Here is a 21,586-nt window from a genome sequence, read left to right on the forward strand (position 1 = left end):
CGAGTCCGCCTGCGTGTTTAGTGCTGGTTTTCTCTCGCGAATTATAAGCATTTCGTTCACTAAACAATCCAGTTTCCCTTGGCATTTCTTTAAGACTGTGAACGCTATTGACCGCAAAACACTGCTTTTAAAATATTCTAATATACTCTATCACCTCTATTTGCATTTAAACTTAAAGGGACTATGTCACGGATTTTACCGGATTTTTGAACAGCCAAAATTTATATTTGTGTCGCAGGAAACCTAGAAATAACAGTCTATTTTTATTAAAAATTGCTATACTAGAGCACTGAAACTGTTAACTAGCATTTTTGGCTGCGGGTGGCGCGGATGGAAATGGATTACAACTTGCATTGAAAACGTTAGGCAAACGTTTTCAAATTGTTCCCATGCGTCTTCGAAAAATCGATACTTGTAGCCTTAGCTTGATTTCTATCCGCAAATTATGATTATATCTTCCTTTAGATGTTCAAAGATATTGTTTTTAAATGGGTTTAGTTGCCTGCCACTAATTTCAGAACAGTTTAGACCAAAAATCTGCGAAATCTCCGTGACATAGTCCCTTTAACTCGACCGTTATTTTACTCATATCTACTTGATAATGAACTCAAGATGAGTTCGAAACGTCGTGGCTTATTTTCGCTTATTTTATCCTCAATTGTATATCAAAATGTTCTCTCATTAGAACTATAAACTATACCTCCTAAATACCCAATCTTACTCTTGTGCATAATTTTGTTTTTGTCTGCATATTAGCTTTTATTAAATTTTCAGCCACGGATATTGCATTTCTAGCATTCTGATTGGTTCACTCAATCCCGGTTGTCAGCTCGTATACCTTAGTTTGACCTTATTTGGAAAATGATTGCGTTACTGTTGCCAAGCTAAAATTTTTCGCCGGGAAGCGAAATTTCCTTCGGACAAAATGGACGAAAAAAGTAGATGTTGCGAGCTTTATGAACAAGAAATAATCAGCGGTGCCTACAAAAACCACAGAAATGCCATAGTTAAATAAACTACACAAAACAAAAGGATTGATGCGAAAAGTTTAATTAATAATACTTGTAAACGCACAACAAGAGCGAGTGAATAAAGTAGAAAAGCAGTAAATAATTTACGAAAGAACGGCAAACTGACACAGTTTCATTCATTGTACGTCATAAAATTAGGCTCAGCACTTCTGTAAAGTTTGTTACCTTTCAATCTTGGTCTTGTCCTTTTATACTTCAATAAACCTGTTCCACTTTGAGCTCAATTTCGCTACAATAATATCAGTTTTGATGACAGCCGTGGAGCCGTAAATTACAAGTACAATGTAAACACTTGCTTCGTTCTACTTGCAGAAAAGCTTTTGCTTCGGATCATCCCGTAAATCTTAACTGTTGTCAAAATTTTCAGGATACATATCTAGACGACCTTAGAGGAGATTTTTCGATGAAAATCTTGGGAAGAAAACTCTCTCGCTCGCTTTCCTTGCGTGCCGTGTTTCATTCAACTCAAGACGGTGAACGCCGCGCCACAAATTTTCCCGCCCTCACATACTATCACTTCGTTTACATCAAACTGAAATGTCCAGTCGATTTAAACTTAAAGAAGAATTTAATAAAACAATTATTCTATTCGCCCTTGTTGGATACGAGTCGTTATAGCCAACTCGGCGCTTCGCGCCTCGTTGGCTATTTACCACCTCGTATCCAACGCGGGCTCATAGAATAATTGTTAAATATTCAGTATGATTTATTCATCTTTTAACATGTTTATTCTGCATACGTTAGTTATTCATATTCTATTATTTCTAGTAATTTATGTCTCTTGTCTGTTTTTTCGAACGTGTCAGTGACCAACACGATAGCATATGCTTCTTTGGTCACTGAGCACATTTTATTTTGGTTTTGTATGTATTGTATATTTTCCTTATTTTCATTAATGCATTTCCTGTAAATAGTGTTAATATTGTTTAATTGTCGTAAATAGTGTGAAATAATAAAAATCTGAAATCTGAATCTGAATTTGAATCGGAAATCTGAATCTATTTCCTTCACGGCCACCCAGGGCCGGCAAAATGAACTATAGATTATAGCAAAACCATGAATAAAAAATAATGGATCAGCTTAGGGCTGAGTCGAAAATCCTGTCCGTTATAAAATTAAAGGCTCTGTGAGCTGTCATGTGCAGCGGGGTTGAGCGGGGTTTGAAATCTCTAAACTTTTTTTAAACTTGTTTTGCGGCACCTTGAGAGGCGTTAAGGAAAATTTCGAGATTTCTCAAAAAGGGTTTGCACAATAGCGAGATAGCTCCTGGTGAGGAACAGTTCAGGTAAAGGTCATTTGTGACATTTTGATGAAATCGACCATATTCGTATTCGCGGTATTGGACTGGAACTAGCTTGCAATGGAGGCTAATGCGGGGGAATATCATTATAAAGAGCTTTATGTCATTTGCATTTGAAAAGATTTCCTGCATTAGCCTCTATTGCAAGCTAGTTCCAGTCCAATACCGAGAATACGAATATGGTCAATTCTGCCGAAATCAGATCGCACGAAAAAAGCGACGAGGGATAAGCGGATTGTGAAGACTAATAATAATTATAATTCTAACGTGAGTGAACTACCGTTCATGTACATCGCGAATAAGTCTCTATGGGGAGTGAGCGACGAGAGAAGAATTTGCTCTGGGAAAGAGGACTGAAGGTTCAAACCGTGCGATTTGTTAGAGTATTTAAAAGCAGCTATTTATACATACTACAGAAAGAAACAATGTGAAATTGCGTGAAGTCGTTCACAAGACAATCGTACGTATCGTAGCTAAGCTCTCTCCTCCGCAGAGGCCTTTTTTATTTTTCGTACTACTGGGAAGGGCTAAAAAAAAAACATGAAAAAAGCGCGCGGAGCCTGGAGAGAGATTCCCCGCTTTTTCAACCTTCCCGTCGTTCCCCGCACTCCCTTATTTTTCATTTTTTTTTTTTAGCCTTTCCAAGCAGTTCGAAAAATAGAGAAGGCCACTGCGGAGGAGAGAGGTAGCTAAGCGCTGGGGTTAATGCACAATTCATTTTAAAGTAGTGGGATTGGCTTGCGTACCGGATTTTCCTTTAATGAAATGTTTTCTCCAAATCAATATATTGCCAAAATACCCCCGAACTGTGCATATTTTTTAATCTACCATTAGTCTGTAGATTTTCTTAAGGAAAATGGCCAAAAACTGAAAATGCTGATATACCGCCGTCAGATATTTTTTGGGTTAAATTATTAGTTGAATATTTTTAGAAATCAAAAGTGGTGGTATAAGTCAAGTTTTCGTTAAACACTTACTGTACCCTATTTCAAATGGCGTAAAACAACGCCACCTTGCAAATTATTCCTACCTTGTACCCAGTCAATTTGTGGGAGGCGCGGTGGCCTAATGGTTAGTGCGCCGAAAACCGGATCGCGCGGTCCGGGTTCGAGCTCTGGCCGGGGTCATTGTGTTGTGTTCTTGGGCAAGACACTTTACTCTCATAGTGCCTCTCTCCACCCAGGTGTATAAATGGGTACCGGCGAATTTACTGCTGGGGGGTAACCCTGCGATGGACTAGCATCCATCCAGGGGGGAGTAGAAATACTCCTAGTCGCTTAATGCTATAGAAACCCGGATAAGCTCCGACATAATGGGCCACTTGGCTCGACAGCAGGCTTTACCCAGTCACTTAATCGGTTAAAAAATAGATAACTTTTTTACACAATTGTGGCCGAGGAGATTCTAACCTCATAAACAGCGACTGGGTACGAGTTAGATATTGCCCAATTTACGTAATAGAGTCAATAAAAAGTGCAACTTTTTGCGAGTCGGTTTTTATTGTCTTCCCGAAACTACTGAAGTTAAACGTCACAATCGTCCCAAACAAATAGTTCAGTCGAGAAGAAAAGCTCAAATAAAAAAAAGCACCCGAGCTCAATTTACACGTTATATATCCCACCTGTGTTCTCAAACCGACCCTCTAAATATTCAAGACACCTAAATTTAAAAATAGATTTTTGTAACAATTAAATTCGTCTACTTATTTTAGCTGCGCCTTCCTAACTACCAGCAAAATATTTCCAGCCGATGGTGGACTGTAAAGGCAAACTCGTCATTAAACCAACAGCGGTGAAATGTCTACGTTTTAAAATAAATTTTCACAACGTCACTTGGCCGTAGGACACCGAAAAGGCCAGGTGATATCTTTCGGAAGTCCTCGGTACATTCTCGGACAATCTTCGCAATTTCTCGGAAGATATACACCAACTAGTAAGAAAAGCGACGAAAACAAACTAACTAAATTTGCCCTTGTTTTGTTGATCTATTGTTACTAGCTTTGAACTCTTCCACTTTCTTGAAAATTTCACAGAAACAAATGTAAAACTATTAAAAGTTTGTTGTTTAAAAGAGCATTGTCACGATATTTTAAGTCATTTTTCTGATTACTTCCAAATTGAAGGAAACCTTAAAATAATAGTTGTGTAATGTAGGAAAACAACAAAGGAGGGGTAAACAAAACGCGAAAATAACCAAGGATGGTTTCGACTGACGAAGATTAAGACGGATTACGAACGACAAACTTGAAAAACTTGCCAGTTTTTTTCAAGATGAGTTGTCCGTGATTGTGCTCCTTTAAACCCCTACATAACAATATTGTTTCTATCACAAATTCAGCGGGAAAAACCATCAATCAACTGTAAGGTCCTCAACGTTGGCGTACAAACTATTGTCATAATGTTTGAGGTTGACGTACGTCTGTAACAGAAAGGCAAACAATGTAATGTTGATGATGCAAGTAACAACAAAGACGCATTACAAACAACATATAGCCAGGTATGGACTTCCGTCTTTTTATTTGGACTCCAAAAAAAGTTAAACTTAACATAATAAATAAGTAACTCTGCCAATTTTTAGGCCATCGCAGTTTCTAAGCTTGTATCTCTAGACTGAGCAAAAAGGTATGTTGATGAGAATTTATCTTTTTTTAAAAAAATCAACCTAAGAATAAGAAATTGGTCGTTTTCACAATAGAATACGGACAAAACGTCTGACGATTTGTGAAAATGGCCGGGTGTAAATTGGTAATCACAACATACGCAACAACAACAAACGCGTATAGCCGTCGCATTTGCTCGTTAGAATTTTTTATTATTCTCGAGCTAAAACACAAAAAAATTCCAACGAGCAAACGTGACGGCTATACGCGTTTGTTGCAAATATATACGCCCTTTATCAAGCTTGCAGTGCTAAATACAAATTGCTTGTTACAAAAATATATTATTACTGAGTTTACCTTGTGGTTTTTCTCCATTTCTTTCATCGTATCTTTTAGTTCCGCAAACGTTGGTCGATTGCTTGGGTTTTCTTCCCAACACTTAAGCATAATCTGATATCTAATAAATAAAATAGAATCATTAGCAAATTGTAAATACTTTAGTTCGGGACACACTGGGGGACTTGTCGCAGGGACTTGTCACAAGGACTTGCTTCGGAGACCAGTCCCCTAGTGTGTACTCGTATTTTGCATCGAAATTCTAGTCGCAGGGACCACATTTATCTTGAATTGCCCTGCTGGCTCGCTAAAATCATTAGCAATGCTCTTACATTTGTAAAATTTCATAGCGTTACTACATACTAAAGTCTCTAACAGTGTATTTATTTACAGTTTGTTATCCACATGTTTTGGTTTCGGCATTCTGAATCCTTCTTGAAGTTTCCTGGCGATTTGTCGAGCGTTAATTCCCGGATACGGAGATCCGCCTAGATGAGATGAAGAGAGGTTTTTACTATGTATAGTGGAACTTCATCACATTTCATGTGTTTAAAAAAACAATTGATGTACACTGGTATTTGCCCACAACAATTATTTGTTCCGAGACGGGCACGTGTCCCGGTCATTTTGGTCTCAGATGTGATGAACTACATCATGACTTACCGTATTTATTCGATTAAGCGCCCTGGGCGCTTATTAAATTTTTGGACCTTGATGGTGGGCGCTTATTCGAGGTGGGCGCTTATTCGAGGCTGGGCGCTTATTGAATTTTCACTATTTTCAGCAGGTAGTACGTTTATTTTGCAAGAAAACAATGTATAATAACTAAACGTGAAGGTGTACCAAAGCTGAATTTTAAATGTAAAAAAACTAAAACAAAATCTGTCATCGGGGTAGTCACGTACTTAGTCAATTTCAATCTTAACTTCAACAATAATCAAAATTCCTTTTGTGCCATCTTTTTAGGAGGGTGTGGGTGGGCGCTTATTCGAGGCTGTGCGCTTATTAACTTTTCCTACCTACAGGGTGGGCGCTTATTCGAGGTGGGCGCTTATTCGAGGTTGGGCGCTTAATCGAATAAATACGGTATATATTTCCACGTACCTACAGTGAGAATCTCGTACAGTAGGACACCATAACTCCAACTACGAGAAAAGGAATTAGTCGATACTAAGTTTCATATACAGTAGAACCCCGGTAACTCGAACTCGGATAACTAGAACAACCCCGCTAACTCGAACTAACTTCCATTTCCCTTGGACCCACTTTTCAGTCATTTTTACTCGGTTAACTCGAAAACCCCGCTAACTCGAACTGTTTTTCGTTTCCCTTCAGAGTTCGAGTTATCGGGGTTCAACTGCACACCTCATTGCACTAACGTTGTCAAAGATAAAAAAAAGAAAATAGAAAAAAGGTAAATAGGAATTAATTAGCGTAGTTTCATAACTGGGAGCATTTACAAAAAACTCACGAGTTTTTATCTGCAGACTTTGAGTTCACAATTGATTTATTCGTATTTTGAGGAATTTTGAGGCCATTTGTACGAATAAATTTCATGCATGCGCTCAATTTATCCCTATTTGACTTTTTTTCTTTTTTTCTTTTTTCTATGACAACCTTTTTGCAATTAGGTGTATGTGATTTAAAAATGTGCATAAAAAATTGAAATAAAGGTGGTAGGGAAAGTACCCCTGTAAAACAACATTTCAAATACCAGCAATGGGAAAGTCCCATTTTTAAATAACCACGCTTTTATAAGTAAACCAGCTCAGTTAAATTTGGTTTTTAAGATTTTTTCACTACGAAATAGAAAAAAAAAACACAGACGACCTTTCAAAAAATTCAGATATTAATTGACACTTACACGTCGCTCTGAGTTGTGTATGTTCCATATAACAAAGCTTCATAAGCAGTCCACTTGACAGGCAGACGACCCTTTTACAAACAAACTGGAAGGTTAATGAAAAAAATAGAAAAAAATGCATTTTTCACATTTTGTGGACGAGAAACAATGAGACTGTGACTGCATCGGAAAATTCTCACCCGACTTTGTCTGGTGTAAATATCATCCTGGTGAACATTCCTCGCCATCCCAAAATCTGTCACCTTACACTTCTCTTCTTCACCAACAAGAACATTTCTGGCCGCCAAGTCACGATGGATTATCTGTAGGAAAGTTATATATCCTTATGCATTTGTATTTTCTGGACAGACAGATAACACAGTGTACCACCATTTTTTGCCACTGTTTTCATAGGAAGTTGGAGAGGCGCGATGGGCTATAGCTAATGGCTAGTGCGCTGAACTCCGGATCGAGCGGTCCGGGTTCCAGCACTGGCCGGGGCACTGCATTGTGTTCTTGGGCAAGACACATTACTCTCATAGTGTCTCTCTCCACCCAGGTGTATGAATGGGAACCGGCGAGTTTACTGCTGGGGGGTAACCCTGCGATGGACTAGCATCCCATCCAGGGAGGAGTAGAAATACTCTTCATGCTACGGAAACCGGGATAAGCTCCGGCCTGATGGGCCACTATATAAATTATAGGCTAAAACAAAGACTTAACCTACCCAGAAATTGCTTACGGGAGTACCACATTTGACTTTTACAAAATAGGAAAAAGCATTTTCGGAGTAAAACAGTTGATATGATAAACAATAAGGACATAGCAACCAAACCTTTTTCGAAGACAAATAAAACATTCCATCGGCAATTTGCCAAGCGAACCTCATTAACTGTTCTGCAGTCAGACTGGTTTGCGGTTTCACATCCGGATCTTTGAAATATGTGTCGTTGAGTCCTCTACTCTTCCTTAAGTAACCCAGCAGGTCACCGAAAGGCACATACTCAATGACAACAAGCAGTGGATCTATGGTCAGTTAAATGAAAAACCAAAAAATGAAAATAAAAAGAGAGAAAAGCGACTGAGCTCGAAGAATTACCAGCGGGGATTGGGGGGGGGGGGGGGGGGGGCGAGCGGGAAACCGGGGGTTTGGGGGCGAGGACAACATGATGAGGTCCACTAAAAACTGTTTTACGTTTTGGCAACCAGCAGCTTCATGACAGTTAATTTCTGATTGTATCGATAGTGGAATCCCACTTTGGCCGAAAAAGAAGGAAAGTAAGAGTTATATATGTGCTTTTCAGTAACACATTCCATCAGCTTGATTACACGTGGGTTCGGTTTCACTTCCTTCATCAACTGGTTCTGATTATTGTAATAATGGATACATGTGATATTATTTATTCAGTATGTTCTTTACCAGTCTCAGTGACACATGCCAACAACTTGATCACATGAGGATGAGGTTTCAGTTTCTTCATCAACTCAACTTCTGCCAACAGGTCCTTTCTGTCTGAATCCGGGGCATTCGCTATAAAACAAAAAACATTACAGATGGTATTCCTGCATTCCTACTGTCTCGACTAATCTGAATTCCTATTCGCACCTTTCAACATTTTGACAGCAACCGTTGTGTATTCTTCGTTACCACTTATGTTCCACGCTGTTGCCTTGGCAACTTCACCGAAAGCTCCTTTACCAATAATTTTAATGATCTTGACCTGCTCCCGATTAATTTCCCAGCGTCGTGCGGAAGGATGAAGGGGCATGTAATTCCCGCTGCTTGGAAGTGCGTAGGTCTTGCCGGAGTCACCAGACGGTGCCTTGCTGGAGGACTGTTTGTCGGTTTCCGTAGCGATGGTATTCTAGTGAAAGATGACAAGCTTTAATTCATTGGGTGATTGACGTACTATAAGCATTGACAATATGTATGTTTATTTTACACCTATCTTCGTTCTTTTTCTTCTTTTGCAGACCAAATAATTTTAAAATTTTTGTTTCTTTCAAAGTTAAACAAGATGTGACTAAACTTTCTTCCGTTTTCAGTTTAGGAAGTATTATTAATGAGTTTCCTCGCCATGTAACCCAAACTATTCAACACTGCACCATACATTAGGCAAGGTTTGCTATTGCATTAGCATATATTTTCTACAGTAAAATTACATTCTGTACGTGCTTTTTAACTTTACTTACCAACACAACAAGCTCTCCGCCGCATCCCGCACATATATTGGTACTGAAATAAAGCAGCATGTATTCACAAGTGTTATTTTCACATGTACTGGCCAATAGCCTTAATAGCTATAGGACGTACGAGAGACTGTAGATTCGTTGAGTAAAACATGAGCGGGAGAATAGCTTTTTAAAGCCTTATTTGTTACCACGAGTCAGAAACCGGCAACAAAAATACTTACATCACAAACAGTTACTTTCTATATTTCCAATCAGTTCAGTTTAAGGTTCCTTCCGAAGACATTCTCATTTCTTACATTCATTCGATAGGACCTGATTAGAAGGTAAACAATTCTCGGTGTTCTTCCGTGGCCTTTCTTTCTTAGCTTTCAATACATATAAAAAGAAGCTTAACTCTTCGTAGTTTAGCCCTCAAATTTTACTCACCGATTTGTTTTTGGGATCCCTGCAATGAGAAAAAAATACTTGTCAGCTTTTTCTCATCAGTGTAGTTGTGATATTACATTATAATTTTAATTTTAATTTGGTTTTTTTTATTTTTTTGTTTTTTTTTGCTAATGAACTCTAGATGCGGACGTCTTCTTCTTCTTCTTTTTCTTCTTCTTATGGGGATGATGATGATGATGATGATGATGATGATGATGAATTTAAACATTTCATAACAGGGAACTGGGCCAATACTCACTCACTGCTAAATAGAGCACTTGTCTTTTACATATCGTTGCGCGAACATGTACCATCTTGCGCTCAGGTCAGCTGGCTAGTAGCTGTTAGTCTACTAGCCAGCTAACCTGCTAAATGAGCCTTGATGTCACCGCGAAGGGATGGTATATCATATCTGCATCCAATTGTTACTTACCCGTACGGCTGCGCATTCTCCGGAGGACGATAGTCAGAATAAGAATAACAATCAATAACAGAACGATGACAATGGCATAAACAATGTGAAGAATTGTCTCGTTACACGACGAACCTGAAATGCAATACAAATATAATTAAGATGCAGCGCCGTTACCGGACGAAAATTCTTCTTACCGAGGCAATGTCAGAAAAAAAAAACACTTGTGCATAGCTTCTTACAAAAACCTGAAAAAATAATAATAAATTCGACATTTTTACCGAGGCAAGTGCCTCGATTTGCTACGGCCCTGACTGATGGTTAATTATTTGAAAAGCTCAGAATGGCAATTTAGGAGAATAAAATAGGTTAAAGAATTTCTTCTTTTAAAAATAATACCTATTTCCACTTCGTCATAGTTAAATGAGTTGTCTTCTTCATCAGTAGAAATACATTAGTATCATAATTAGTAAATCGATGCAAAGCTATACCCTTATAAATTGTTACTGCATTACACGTTTGGACGCCCTAAATACTGCTGACTTACAGGAAATCTGGCATTTAAGCCAGGTTCAAATGGACAGTCCTCCTGCATATTGTGTGAAAACTACCTTAAGGCGTCTTGTTAGAGAGCAATTTATTTATTCGTACTTAAGTTACTATACCTTTGATTGTTACCTCCACCGTGTAACTTACAGCTCCTGCAGGGTTAACGGCTTTACATTCATAACTTCCGGTGTCTTCTTCACTGGTGTCGTCAATAATGAGGTCGGTTTTATTGACGCTGCTTTGAAGCATCTTTCCATTCTTTCTCCATGTAAAAAGGGGTGCGGGATAGCCTTCAGCTTCACACGCCAAGTAAAGTACGTTCCCTTCGATAACAGTGACTTTATTTTTGCTTTTCTTGGTTATTGTTGGTGGCACTATATGCAAAAAAGACAAAGGAAATATAAAGACTTCAGGACTTATATGTTTTGGTCAGTCAAGGCCAACCGTTATAAAAAGTTCGATAGGGGATCGGTTACCGGACCGGTCCCGCGTGAACAGACGCTTATTAAAGAAACGGTCCCGAGAAAACAGACTTAATTAATCCGCTCCAATCTCGAACCGTAAGCATTTAGGACCGGTCACATGTAATCAGATTGTTAAATGTACGGTCAAACATGCGAGTTAACCCATGAGCGCCTGTGCCAGCAAAACCGGCCGTGACGAACGTTGCTCTTTGTTCCACCTCTGACGTCATCATCTTTGACCAAAAAAGACGTCACTTATACACAAACTCTGCAGGAGGAAAATATCTATCCAATGATACAAGATCAGAGTGATTGAGTTAATTGAGATTGAAATACACACGAAAATGCTTAGAAATTTGAGTGAAAACTTGAAGGAAAATTTTCCTCAACCACCCTTGGCTACTTCATGGCAAGAATTTCTTGTTTCCTGCTTGATTTTCTCGGAAAGCAAGTGTAAGGCCAACAACTGCAGCAAAAAGGTAAAAAAAAAAAAAGGAGAAAAAGGAGGAGCGATAAACTATATATACAAACGAAAAGCCTTAAGCGGTAGAGCACTTTCTGGTCCAAAAATCTACAAATTTTGTTTTGTGCGCATGCCCCAACGATGACGTAAAATGCGGTGCTTTGACCAAAAAAAAGAAAGGCATACTTTTATGTTGCAAATGCCGTTTTGTTTAGTTTGGAACAAATTTATCTCATAACTGACCAGAAAATGTCAAAACTGTCCAAAAAAATACGCCTTTTTCAAAAATCTCCAGGCGCCAATGAGTTAATCACGTGACCAATTCTTTCAAAAGACGAGTCCTTTTGCCATAAATTTGGGCAATCTATTCAAAGCAAACTCAAAAAATGTTAAGAATGTCGCAAAAGATGGATTCTAGGTTTTAGTGTTAACATAAATGAAAGTATACTACTGGTCTTTCTACTGGTCTTTCAACGCGTACGAAAGCAGTTCAATATAAAACGCGAGTACCTCCTGATGCCTTGACTCTCTTGATTTTTCCATCGTCTTTTAAACTTTCACCAAGTTCATTTGTTGCAGTAACCACAAATTCGTATACGTTGCCTTGCTTCAACTCAACTTTCAATTCTCTAACTGAGACATCTGTAGTTGTCTTTAACTTGATCCACTCTCCTGGTTTACCATCAGTCACTACTCTTTGATACACAGTGTACTGTGTGATTACTTTTCCGTTATCTTGTGGTTCATTCCACTTCAGAGTAATTGCATTATCTGTTACTTCACTGGGCAGATCGTCAATTGTCGCTGTAGCTGGGACTCCTTAAACAAAATGTTATGGTTGGCTACCACTCTCTAGTTATTAAACCGTTTCAATTATCTCTTGGCAAAATCTTCCCATGTCATTAATTCAAATTGACAATTTGGTGTTACCGTGTTTGATGAATCTAGCGTCTTAAAAAAAAAAACAAATTGTTTAGTTAGGACATGCATTGCCATTTCAAATCTCGGCTTATTGTCATATTACACTTACGCCCCGAAGACAGTTTGGGCCTGATTTCTCTAGATGTAGAATGAAGGCAGTGTTTGCTTTCAATGATTTGCAGCTAAACGCGCGAGCTTAATTAATGAATTCGTTTTTCTTGGCGTACAAGACATGCTGTACATGGGTAGGGGGGGGGGGAGGGGGAGGGGGGGCCCGGGGGGATGGGGAGCGGGGGTGTCGCAGTGGTAAGAGCGCTCGCCTCCTACCAATGTGGCCCGGGTTTGATTCCGGCTCGGTGCCAATTGGGGGTTGAGTTTATTGTTGGTTCTCTCCTTGCTCCGAGGGTTTTTCTCCGGGCTCTCCGATTTTTCTTCTGAAACCAGCCACGGCTGATGCGGCTCCCTCTCTTAATATCGTAAATCTATGGTGTTACTAATGGATTTAAACTCGTTCCCTGTTTTTTTTTTGTTGTTGTGGGGGGGATTTTTTGGGTCTGTGACTAAACAACTTGTATTTAAATAACATTTTCTATCATAAACTTGATTTGTGATTGCTATGGCTGGATTAATTTCGCATTCAAATTTCACTGTTTTATTCTTGATAGTATTTTAGATGTTTGTTGTACAAGGTCCTTACATTATGTGCTGAAAGTAAGAAGACGATTCAATACCTATAGATAAACAATATGCGACATTTGACAACTTATTTATCTACCTTCATACTTAGTTTTCAATGCCTTTTCTCCAGCAGGTCCCTCGAACACAGCATTCCTGGTAAAAACTTTGACAGTGTACTCGGTATCTCTCTCCAGACCTCCAACAGACAGACTTGTTGTACCAGGGTGAGTAACATTCTCATTCTTTATCTCAGTGTCACCCTTTAGTATGACCACTCGGTATGCTGTGATAGGACTCCCTCCATCATCAGCTGGTGCAGTCCATTTTACTGTCAGTGAAGTGGCTTGAATGTCTGATGGTGTGATGGTCGGGGAGCCTGGTTTCTCTGAGGGAAAAAATGTGCATAATATATGTTTGTTTTTTTTAATCAAACTAAATCTATTGTCATGCATGGCTCATTTAACATGTAACTGAAAAGTTTTTAATCTGTTAACAAACGTTTCAGGGCGCCCGCGCCGACTGTCCGTAGATTCGCTGCATATTCTTACTTAGAACAAAATCAGCCCAGTTTGTATAAAAGGCTTGATTTGAAGCTCGGCGTCGAGAATTTCACCAAATGTTGATACGCCAAGTGCACTTATTATTAGACGTCGTCGACGACATCTCAAATAAACAATTCTTGGTTTTCATGTTACGACGATATCACGTCCCGCGGGGGGCGGGATAATCAGGCCGTTAAATCATAAAATTCTGAAATCAAAATTCATTAGGCCTGCTAAATTTTCGTTGTCACTAGACCTCACTAGCTGTAAGACGAACTAAAAATATAATTACCTTTCTGCAAATTTCCAGCTCGGTAGTGTCCTTCGTTTTTAAAACAGAGCATTTTGAATATTTGAGTTCCCCGCCGAATGTGATATCAAGTTGTGTGCCGTGACAAAGCTGTTTTGTTTAAAAAAAAGGCCTTTCCTTTCCATTTTTAGCAGATTGAACATTTTAAATATAAAAAGTGGAGTTTATGTGAAAGTATACTAGCTCATGATCCATAATTAGTCGCTGTTATAGCAAAATTGAGTTCCAGATGGTTTGTCTGACATCACGGTGGCCATATTTGTGTCCCTCGGAAGGACACAAATATGGCGTCTCCATACTGAGCTTTATAAATTTGCGTGGAAAGTTTCGGCAAATAACTCGTGAACGGCACACCGCACAGACCTGAGACTTGGAGAAATCGATCATTTATTTATCTTCTATAATATTTGCAATTCATAGCTTCTTTAGTTGTATGTTTTCGAATTTATTTTTGGATTGCGTGACAGTGAAAACCAGCAATACGAGTTGACATGACAGATGTTACGGAAGACTGAAAAAAGTTCTCGTTCACTTGATCACTTCCTTTTTCTTCTAAAAAGAAATCGCACCAGTTGTCGTACGTCAGCCAAAACAAAAAACAATTTTGAAATAACTACAAACAGCACTTACTTATCTGTTGTACTTTCACAATCTTGTAATCAGCAGGAACGAGCCCATTGTCGGCATCACACTTATAATCACCAAAATCTTGATCCACGTCCATCTTTACATTCACTGTATTCTGTGAAGCTGTGACGTTGTGCATTTGACTTCCATCAGGTTTATACCAGGTGAGTGTTGGTGTAGGAACACCATCTGACACACACTTTAACGTGACTGTCTGACCAATCCACGACTTAGGAGCTGATGCGGTGGCTTCTTGTATTGTTGGCACGTCTGAAAAACAAAAATAAAATTGAAAATAATACTAAGAATAGATGGCAATGATCAGTTACAGTAAGAATATTCCGTTTCTAACAAGTTATGCACCCTGAGCCACCTAGCTAGAGCGATTGAAGCTACTTTTTACTAAAAATAAAAACGGTTGATAATTCGACAAATTCTGATTATAGAAGGAAAAGGAACGTCTATATGTGAATGTGTAAGCGAACATTACAAAGCATTGGGCTTGCTACCTGAACTCTCTCTTCCCCTCAATGTAAAGGAGAAAATACTTTTAAAGTGAAGATCGGCGGTGCCATGCTTGCTGTTTACATACCATAACTGCCATAAATAAAAACAAAAGTTAACGGACTACTTACAATGAACCACAAGTGTCACGTGATGTTCATCGGTTCCTGCTGAGTTGTTGGCCCTACATGTATACTGTCCATCATCTGCTCTGCTTATATTATTGAACGTCAGAAACGCTGTTTTCTTCCCTGAAGTTTTCACTTTTCCATTTCTGATCCATTGAACATCTGGGTCTGGTATTCCAGACGCATTACAGCTGATATTGACTAAAGATCCTTCATTGTAACTAGCATGAACTGGTGATATGTTTAACTGTGGTGCTTCTGCAATTATAATTATACAATAAGAACAATGATCGTGAAAAGCTGAAAACTTGTATTCATTCATTCGTTCGTTCGTTCGTTCGTTCGTTCGTTCGTTCGTTCGTTCGTTCGTTCGTTCGTTCGGTCGGTCGGTCGGTCGGTCGGTCGGTCGGTCAGTTATTAGTAAGTTAATTATTTATTGTCAATAATGTTAAAGTTGTATCCACTTCAACATCACTAACATTGTGGATTAAAAAAGTTATTTCCGTTATTTTGCCTTAGGTTTCCGCCCGCCTGCTTATGTCATTTTCTTTTTTCAGTGATTACGAAATATTCTCAGATTGAAATTCCGAAAATATTGGAGTTCCCATAGCCCGCGTCCCCCTGGACCAGCGGGACGCGGGCTCTGGGAACGAGAAAGGACCAATCAAAATTGATCCTATCCTACATCGGAGCTCCCGAGAGTAGCTCGTTTCATCACGTTTGCACAGTTAAAGGATCAAAGACTCAAGGTACGAGACTTGAACGTCAATGGGACTGTAGCGTATGGGGTTATCACGTAGGCCTAGGGGTAGTCACTTGAATCAGTTATCGGTATCTTACAAAATTAAGTTCTGCCTTCGGGCTTCCTTTATTCCAGGGGAGGCCGGCTTTCAATTTCCTGTTTGCTTGCCCAACATAAGACTGGTCATTCCTTTTACTTTTTGCATTAAAAAGATGGATGTACAGAAAAGAGTTTATTTATGCATTGCGCGCGCAATGTAAACGAGGGTCTCAATGGGGCTAGCCGTTAGCCGTAAAACAGTTTAAAAAAAGTAGCCGTTAGGCGTAAAAATTGAAACATTTTAACCGTTAGCCGTAAAAAATTTTAACCATAAAAAGTTCCAGCAACTAGAGTGAAGGTCTCAAGATTTCTTGTTGAAGTGTTGGAAGTTTCTGCAGAATGTGTCATCGCACGAGTTGACAGACGTTTGACATCTGACTGTTCCGTCTGTATCTCTTTATCTTCAACTCGATGGCCCTAAGACCTTCATATGTTTGGTGGGGGGACTGGTCCCCGAAGCAAGTCCCTGCGACTAGTCCCCTAGTGTGTGCCGACCTTTAAACCAACAGAAGTTAATTTTTAACTTTTTAAAACAATGGAAATTAATTTTAACACTTATGTTAACCGTAACGGAAAGAAATAAACCGTTAACCGTAAAAAAGTCAAAATATTAACCGTTAACCGTAAATGCCACACCCACATTGACACTCTCGTAAACGTACTATTATTTTAGGTCCAACGTACAAAACTGTTACTCAAGAACAATGTAAATTTTATAGCTGTAAAATATGCGCGAGTCCCTGCTTAAAAGATAGGAATTAGGGCGTTTTGCTCATGTAAAGTTTCTTTCTAGGATGAACGTGAAATAAGTTGAGTCAGCAAAAACGACAACCAAGGACACTATGCAAACGTTTAATCACGAATGAAAGCAGAATATTATTTTAAAAAAAACTTTGACTGAAGAAGGGCCGTAATACTTCCCAAAACTACAAGATGATATTACCTCAGCTTCGGAAAAAATCCTGTTAAAGAGAAGTGATCATAAATTTTATAAATATCAGACCATGAAGCTTTCAGAATAAAAAACAAGCAAATATTGAATAATGAGTGATGTTTGGACAAGTTGAAGTCTTTCCATGATGTAATTCATGCCTGTAACAATATCTGAGAAGTAATGAAACACCCCTGTGCTCCCCAGCCAGCAGCTCCAATTCTGGATCCAGCTCAAAAGTCATCAGGAGGCACCATGGCAGACAGTTTCGGCCCCTACTCCTCAACTACCTTCTGCCATGGCGGGGCCCCTCCCTAATGAGGCTTCAAAAGAGCTGGTGCTGACTGGGACATCATGAGTTATAAAATAAGAAATCGCCTGATATTACTAGCCTAGCCACACTTTGTCGTAATACATACCTGTCACAATAAGCTGGACTACGCTCACTATTTCATCAGACAATGTAACTAGTCTGCACTCGAATCTAGTGTTGTCGTGATGAGTTATGTTTTCAATAACAAGAGTAGCTTTTCCTTCAATCCTTACTCTTCCTTTGTAGGCAGCAGGTATATTTGCATGGTTCACAACAGTACCATCACTCAGCTGATCCACCATAGCAACGAAAGATCCGCCAGAGTCTTGTACTCTAAAGAGAGTAGCTACCAGCTCTGCTTGTTTGTTATCCACACTATAGTTCCACACCAGTTTGGCACTGCTTCCAATTCTAGCATAGCTTGGATCAGGAGGTTCCAAGATGAGCTTTAAAACGCCTTCTAGATACATGAAGTTGAAAATCATAAAGGAAAATTTTTAAATTTTTTTGCGTTACATTTTAAACCTTCGTGTAAATAGAAGAAACATATAAGGACACGGAACGTGGTTACAACAGTCGTACCTTACCCTCTTCAACATTATTTGTACCGAGAAAGAAAAAAAAATTAAAAGTATGATCTTATAGGCCTTATTACGGTTTTCAACGCCATCTTAATGAGTAGGCAAGGCGGGAGAAATTACAGTGTTTGTATGGGGTCAATTTCACGGTCTCTCGATGAGACACAAAAATCTCACGATAATCAGAGTCACAAGCTGTAAAGGTGGTGGCAAACGAGGATAAATTGTTGCGGAGGACACAAATGTTTCATGTTTGTCCGCACGAGCAACATTTGTTGCGGACACAAAATATGTATCCGAGACAAAAAATGTTTCTGATGTTTGTAAGAAACATTCTATAAAACTCTGGAAATGTACGACAAACAAAATCCTTCTGCTCGAAATCCTTCTGCTCTAAAGTTTTTTGACTTCGTTTTTCGAATGAAAAGTGAAAAGCGCACGTTTTAGCCTCAAACTGTTCCGCTGTGTTTCACGAACTTTCGAAGAACTCGCGACAAATTTCCTGGAATCCCCGAGAAGTGAGCTTCAAAAAACATCACGCCATAATCACGACACCGGCCTTGGTCACGTTTTGATCACGTGCTTTTTCTGGTTGTTGATAACGTTCAGGTCAATGTATCCCGTTTGGGATACATTTGATGAAAGAAAATGTATCCCGATCGGGATACATTTAAATTTATGCAAGGTCACGTGATCAGGAATCAGCCAAGGAGAATCGTCTTTAAAGCAAGAGAAACTGCGGATGTATAACAATCTGTTTTAAAGTCTGTATTAAAACTGTGATGGGGCTCAATTTCAGTTTCACTTGGAAAACCACAGCCCTGAGAAGAAAATGACAGCATATCTGTAGTCGTTAGCGCTCCCAAACTGTGTTCGTAAGCTAGGAAAACCATAATTACGCACTTGAACAAAGAAACGGGAAACAAAACGAGAAATTAAATATAAAGAAACACAAGAACACAAAAACGTCAAGCCTTATCGCAGATTGTACAGCATTAAAAGGTCCTGCGTTTCAGGATTGATGAAAATTATAGACACAAACCTGCATGCGGAAGTAACAGCAATGCAAGGAAAATACAGCAGTTTGTTGGTATTCGAAGCAAGTTTACAAAACTCATCTCATCAAAGTTTAAGCCAAATGCAAGATCTTTTCCGGATATCAAACAGTTGCTCCACAAGGTTGGGTTTCTAAACAACACGGCTTGTGTATCGTGGAACTCTTGCACGCCTATTAGATTGGGACCACGTGACTACCGTAAATGATTGATTAAGCGCCGCGGCGCTTATTTAATTTTCCCTGTAAAAGGTGCGGTGCTTTTACGAGAGCGGCGCTTATTCGAAACCGGCGCTTATTTCAACTACCGGTAAAAAACGAGGGGAATATAGAGAGAATTAAGTGAGGCCCGTACTAGGTATGCACAATTTAATTTATAACATAGCTAGCAGAGCCGCGCAATCAAATTCAGTATACGTAAGCGTGCTCAAAATCCCGATGGAGCACGCTGATGACGTAATCGACGAGTGAAAATCTCACTGAGTAAAGCTCATACGCTGTGTTTTGCGAAAGCGATGTCATATTATCTACGGAATATGAAAAGTGAATCCTTTCACTACTTTTCCAAGGATACGAGCTACAAGGTAAGCTGTTTCTTATTACGAGACGGAGAGCGAAAGAGAAAATAAATTCGATTTTGCCGTCAAAGTTGTTTGTGTGCTTTTCTTCATTCAAACAACAACAACTAACGAGCGAGTCTCGAAGGATGAAAAACTTTTTTTACGGCCCTAACGTGAAAGAATGGGCCAACCATGAATGACAACAGCTCGATGGCACTAAAAACTAGCTGCTTGACGAAAGTTTTCGCATTTTAAGCATTACACCAAAGCGTCTACGGCTCTGTTGTGATTTTGCCGCCAGGGAAAAATTTACTTCGTCGGGCGCTTCATTTAACTACCGTTTTCAAAAATAAATGTTTATTTACATCAATTACAAATAAAATCGGTCCACAAAAATACTTAAAACTAAGCATGGAACCGAATTCTTTGACTCTTTTAACCCTTGGAATCTGTTCGGCTGTTCGACGTTGTTTTGTTTTAATTTTCTTCCACTCTGGAGTAAACATTTTAATTTTAATTCAGCGAAAACTAACCTCAGAATCAACAGCAGTATTTGCTGTTTTCGTCATTTTTTTCCTTCGCTCTGCCACCGTATAAACTTAGTCAATTTATCAGCCATTTGAAAAAAAAAACTGCTCCAATCGTGTAAACTTGTACATGTGTAATTTTTTGCTCGACCGCTTAGTTTATGTTCTCACACTGCACACATTAATAAACACAGTTTTTTTTCCCGCGGCCGGGTTTGATGCACAATTCCACCGGCAATGTTATAAAACAATTGGTTCATGCTTTTAGCTGTGCTCCATCGAGTTATGGAGCACTTGGGAAGTTTGGAGAGCACTCAAGAAGCTAGAGTTGCCCTCGGCTATCGCCTCGGGCAACTCTTACGCTTCTTTCGTGCTCTCCAAACTTCCCGCGTGCTCCATAACTCGATGGAGCACGCTAAAGCATGAACCAATTGTTAAATAAAATTATTTTGAATGAAATACAAGAGGCAACATGAGCACAGTTTCTCAGTCTCTTTGTGAAAGTATTGCGGTTCAAATACAAGAGGTAACATAAACACAGTTTTGCAGTCTCTTTGTGAATACCCAAATTAGCGCCGCGGCACTTATTAAATTATTTTCGGTAAAGGTACGGCGCTTATTCGAGAGCGGCGCTTAATCGAACATTTACGGTAATTTAGCCTTGTTCACGCATGTGGTTCAGGAAAATTCTTGCACACTATTTCCTTCACGGTCACCCAGGGGCAAAATAAACTGTATGATTATAGTAAAACCATGAGTAAGAAATAATGGATCAGCTTTGGGCTGAGACGAAAATCCTGTCCGTTATAAAATTAAAGGCTCTGTGGGGAGTGAGCGACGGGAGTAGAATTTGCTCTGGGAAAGAGGACTGAAGGTTCAATAGGCCATTTCCGAGTTACCATTTGCCTCTGTTTCAAAACGAGTCTACGTGCGAAACCATTCAAATGAAAATGAGTTTGATTTGCATGAAAATGGACGTGAAGGTAAAACTCATTTTCATATGAATGGTTTTGCACGTAGACTCGTTTTGAAACAGAGGGAAAGGGTAACTCGGAAATGGCCTATTGAACCTTCAGTCCTCTTTCCCAGAGCAGGTATAAAACGTTTTAAGGAGTGGGATAGGTTTTTTCCTTTAGTAAAATATTCACTCTGAACAAAGATACTGTCAAATACTTCACTGATTGGGAATTAACAGTTTTAAACAGTTGTGGAACGTTACACTTTCATGCACATTTCTGTGACGCCACTGATCTGGGAAAAATAATTCTTGAAGATCAGGAAATTCTATTTTTAGTCTGGAAAAAAATTACATTTGAAAGAAAAGTCAGGGAGAATGGAAATTTTAACACTGATTTAATAACACTGATGGTTGGAAGAAACATTTAGGGACAATGTGATCAAAGCGATGCTCTTTTTTTGGAAGCGGGGATTGGAGGCCGCTTCTATAAGTGACATC

General features: G+C 39.2%; 2 protein-coding genes across 3 annotated transcripts in view; both read right to left on the reverse strand.

Annotated features, from left to right (window-relative positions):
* Positions 1-21,586, reverse strand: part of LOC144660691 (fibroblast growth factor receptor 1-A-like) — a 50,106-nt gene that overhangs the window by 15,092 nt on the left and 13,428 nt on the right. The gene's annotated exons all lie outside the window — the stretch shown is intronic.
* Positions 3,812-19,403, reverse strand: LOC144660687 (fibroblast growth factor receptor 2-like). Of its 2 annotated transcripts, XM_078521390.1 has the most exons (19): positions 19,032-19,403; positions 17,518-17,871; positions 15,330-15,584; positions 14,698-14,964; positions 13,313-13,600; positions 12,127-12,435; positions 10,806-11,063; positions 10,162-10,275; positions 9,729-9,747; positions 9,303-9,345; positions 8,716-8,974; positions 8,530-8,640; positions 7,945-8,135; positions 7,310-7,432; positions 7,131-7,201; positions 6,371-6,411; positions 5,658-5,754; positions 5,288-5,387; positions 3,812-4,749 (listed from the first exon to the last, which is right to left on the reverse strand). In XM_078521390.1, exons 1-19 carry the CDS (start codon positions 19,105-19,107, stop codon positions 4,681-4,683), a joined length of 3,045 nt encoding a protein of 1,014 aa, XP_078377516.1. In that variant the 5' UTR covers positions 19,108-19,403; the 3' UTR covers positions 3,812-4,680. The 2 variants fall into 2 exon arrangements, with proteins under 2 accessions (XP_078377516.1, XP_078377517.1); XM_078521391.1 differs by lacking the exon at positions 13,313-13,600 and having other exon boundaries at positions 19,032-19,400.

The sequence above is a fragment of the Oculina patagonica genome, chromosome 7 (assembly GCF_052425735.1).
Source record: "Oculina patagonica isolate OP01 chromosome 7, crgOcupat, whole genome shotgun sequence".
Taxonomy (NCBI): Eukaryota; Metazoa; Cnidaria; class Anthozoa; order Scleractinia; family Oculinidae; genus Oculina; species Oculina patagonica.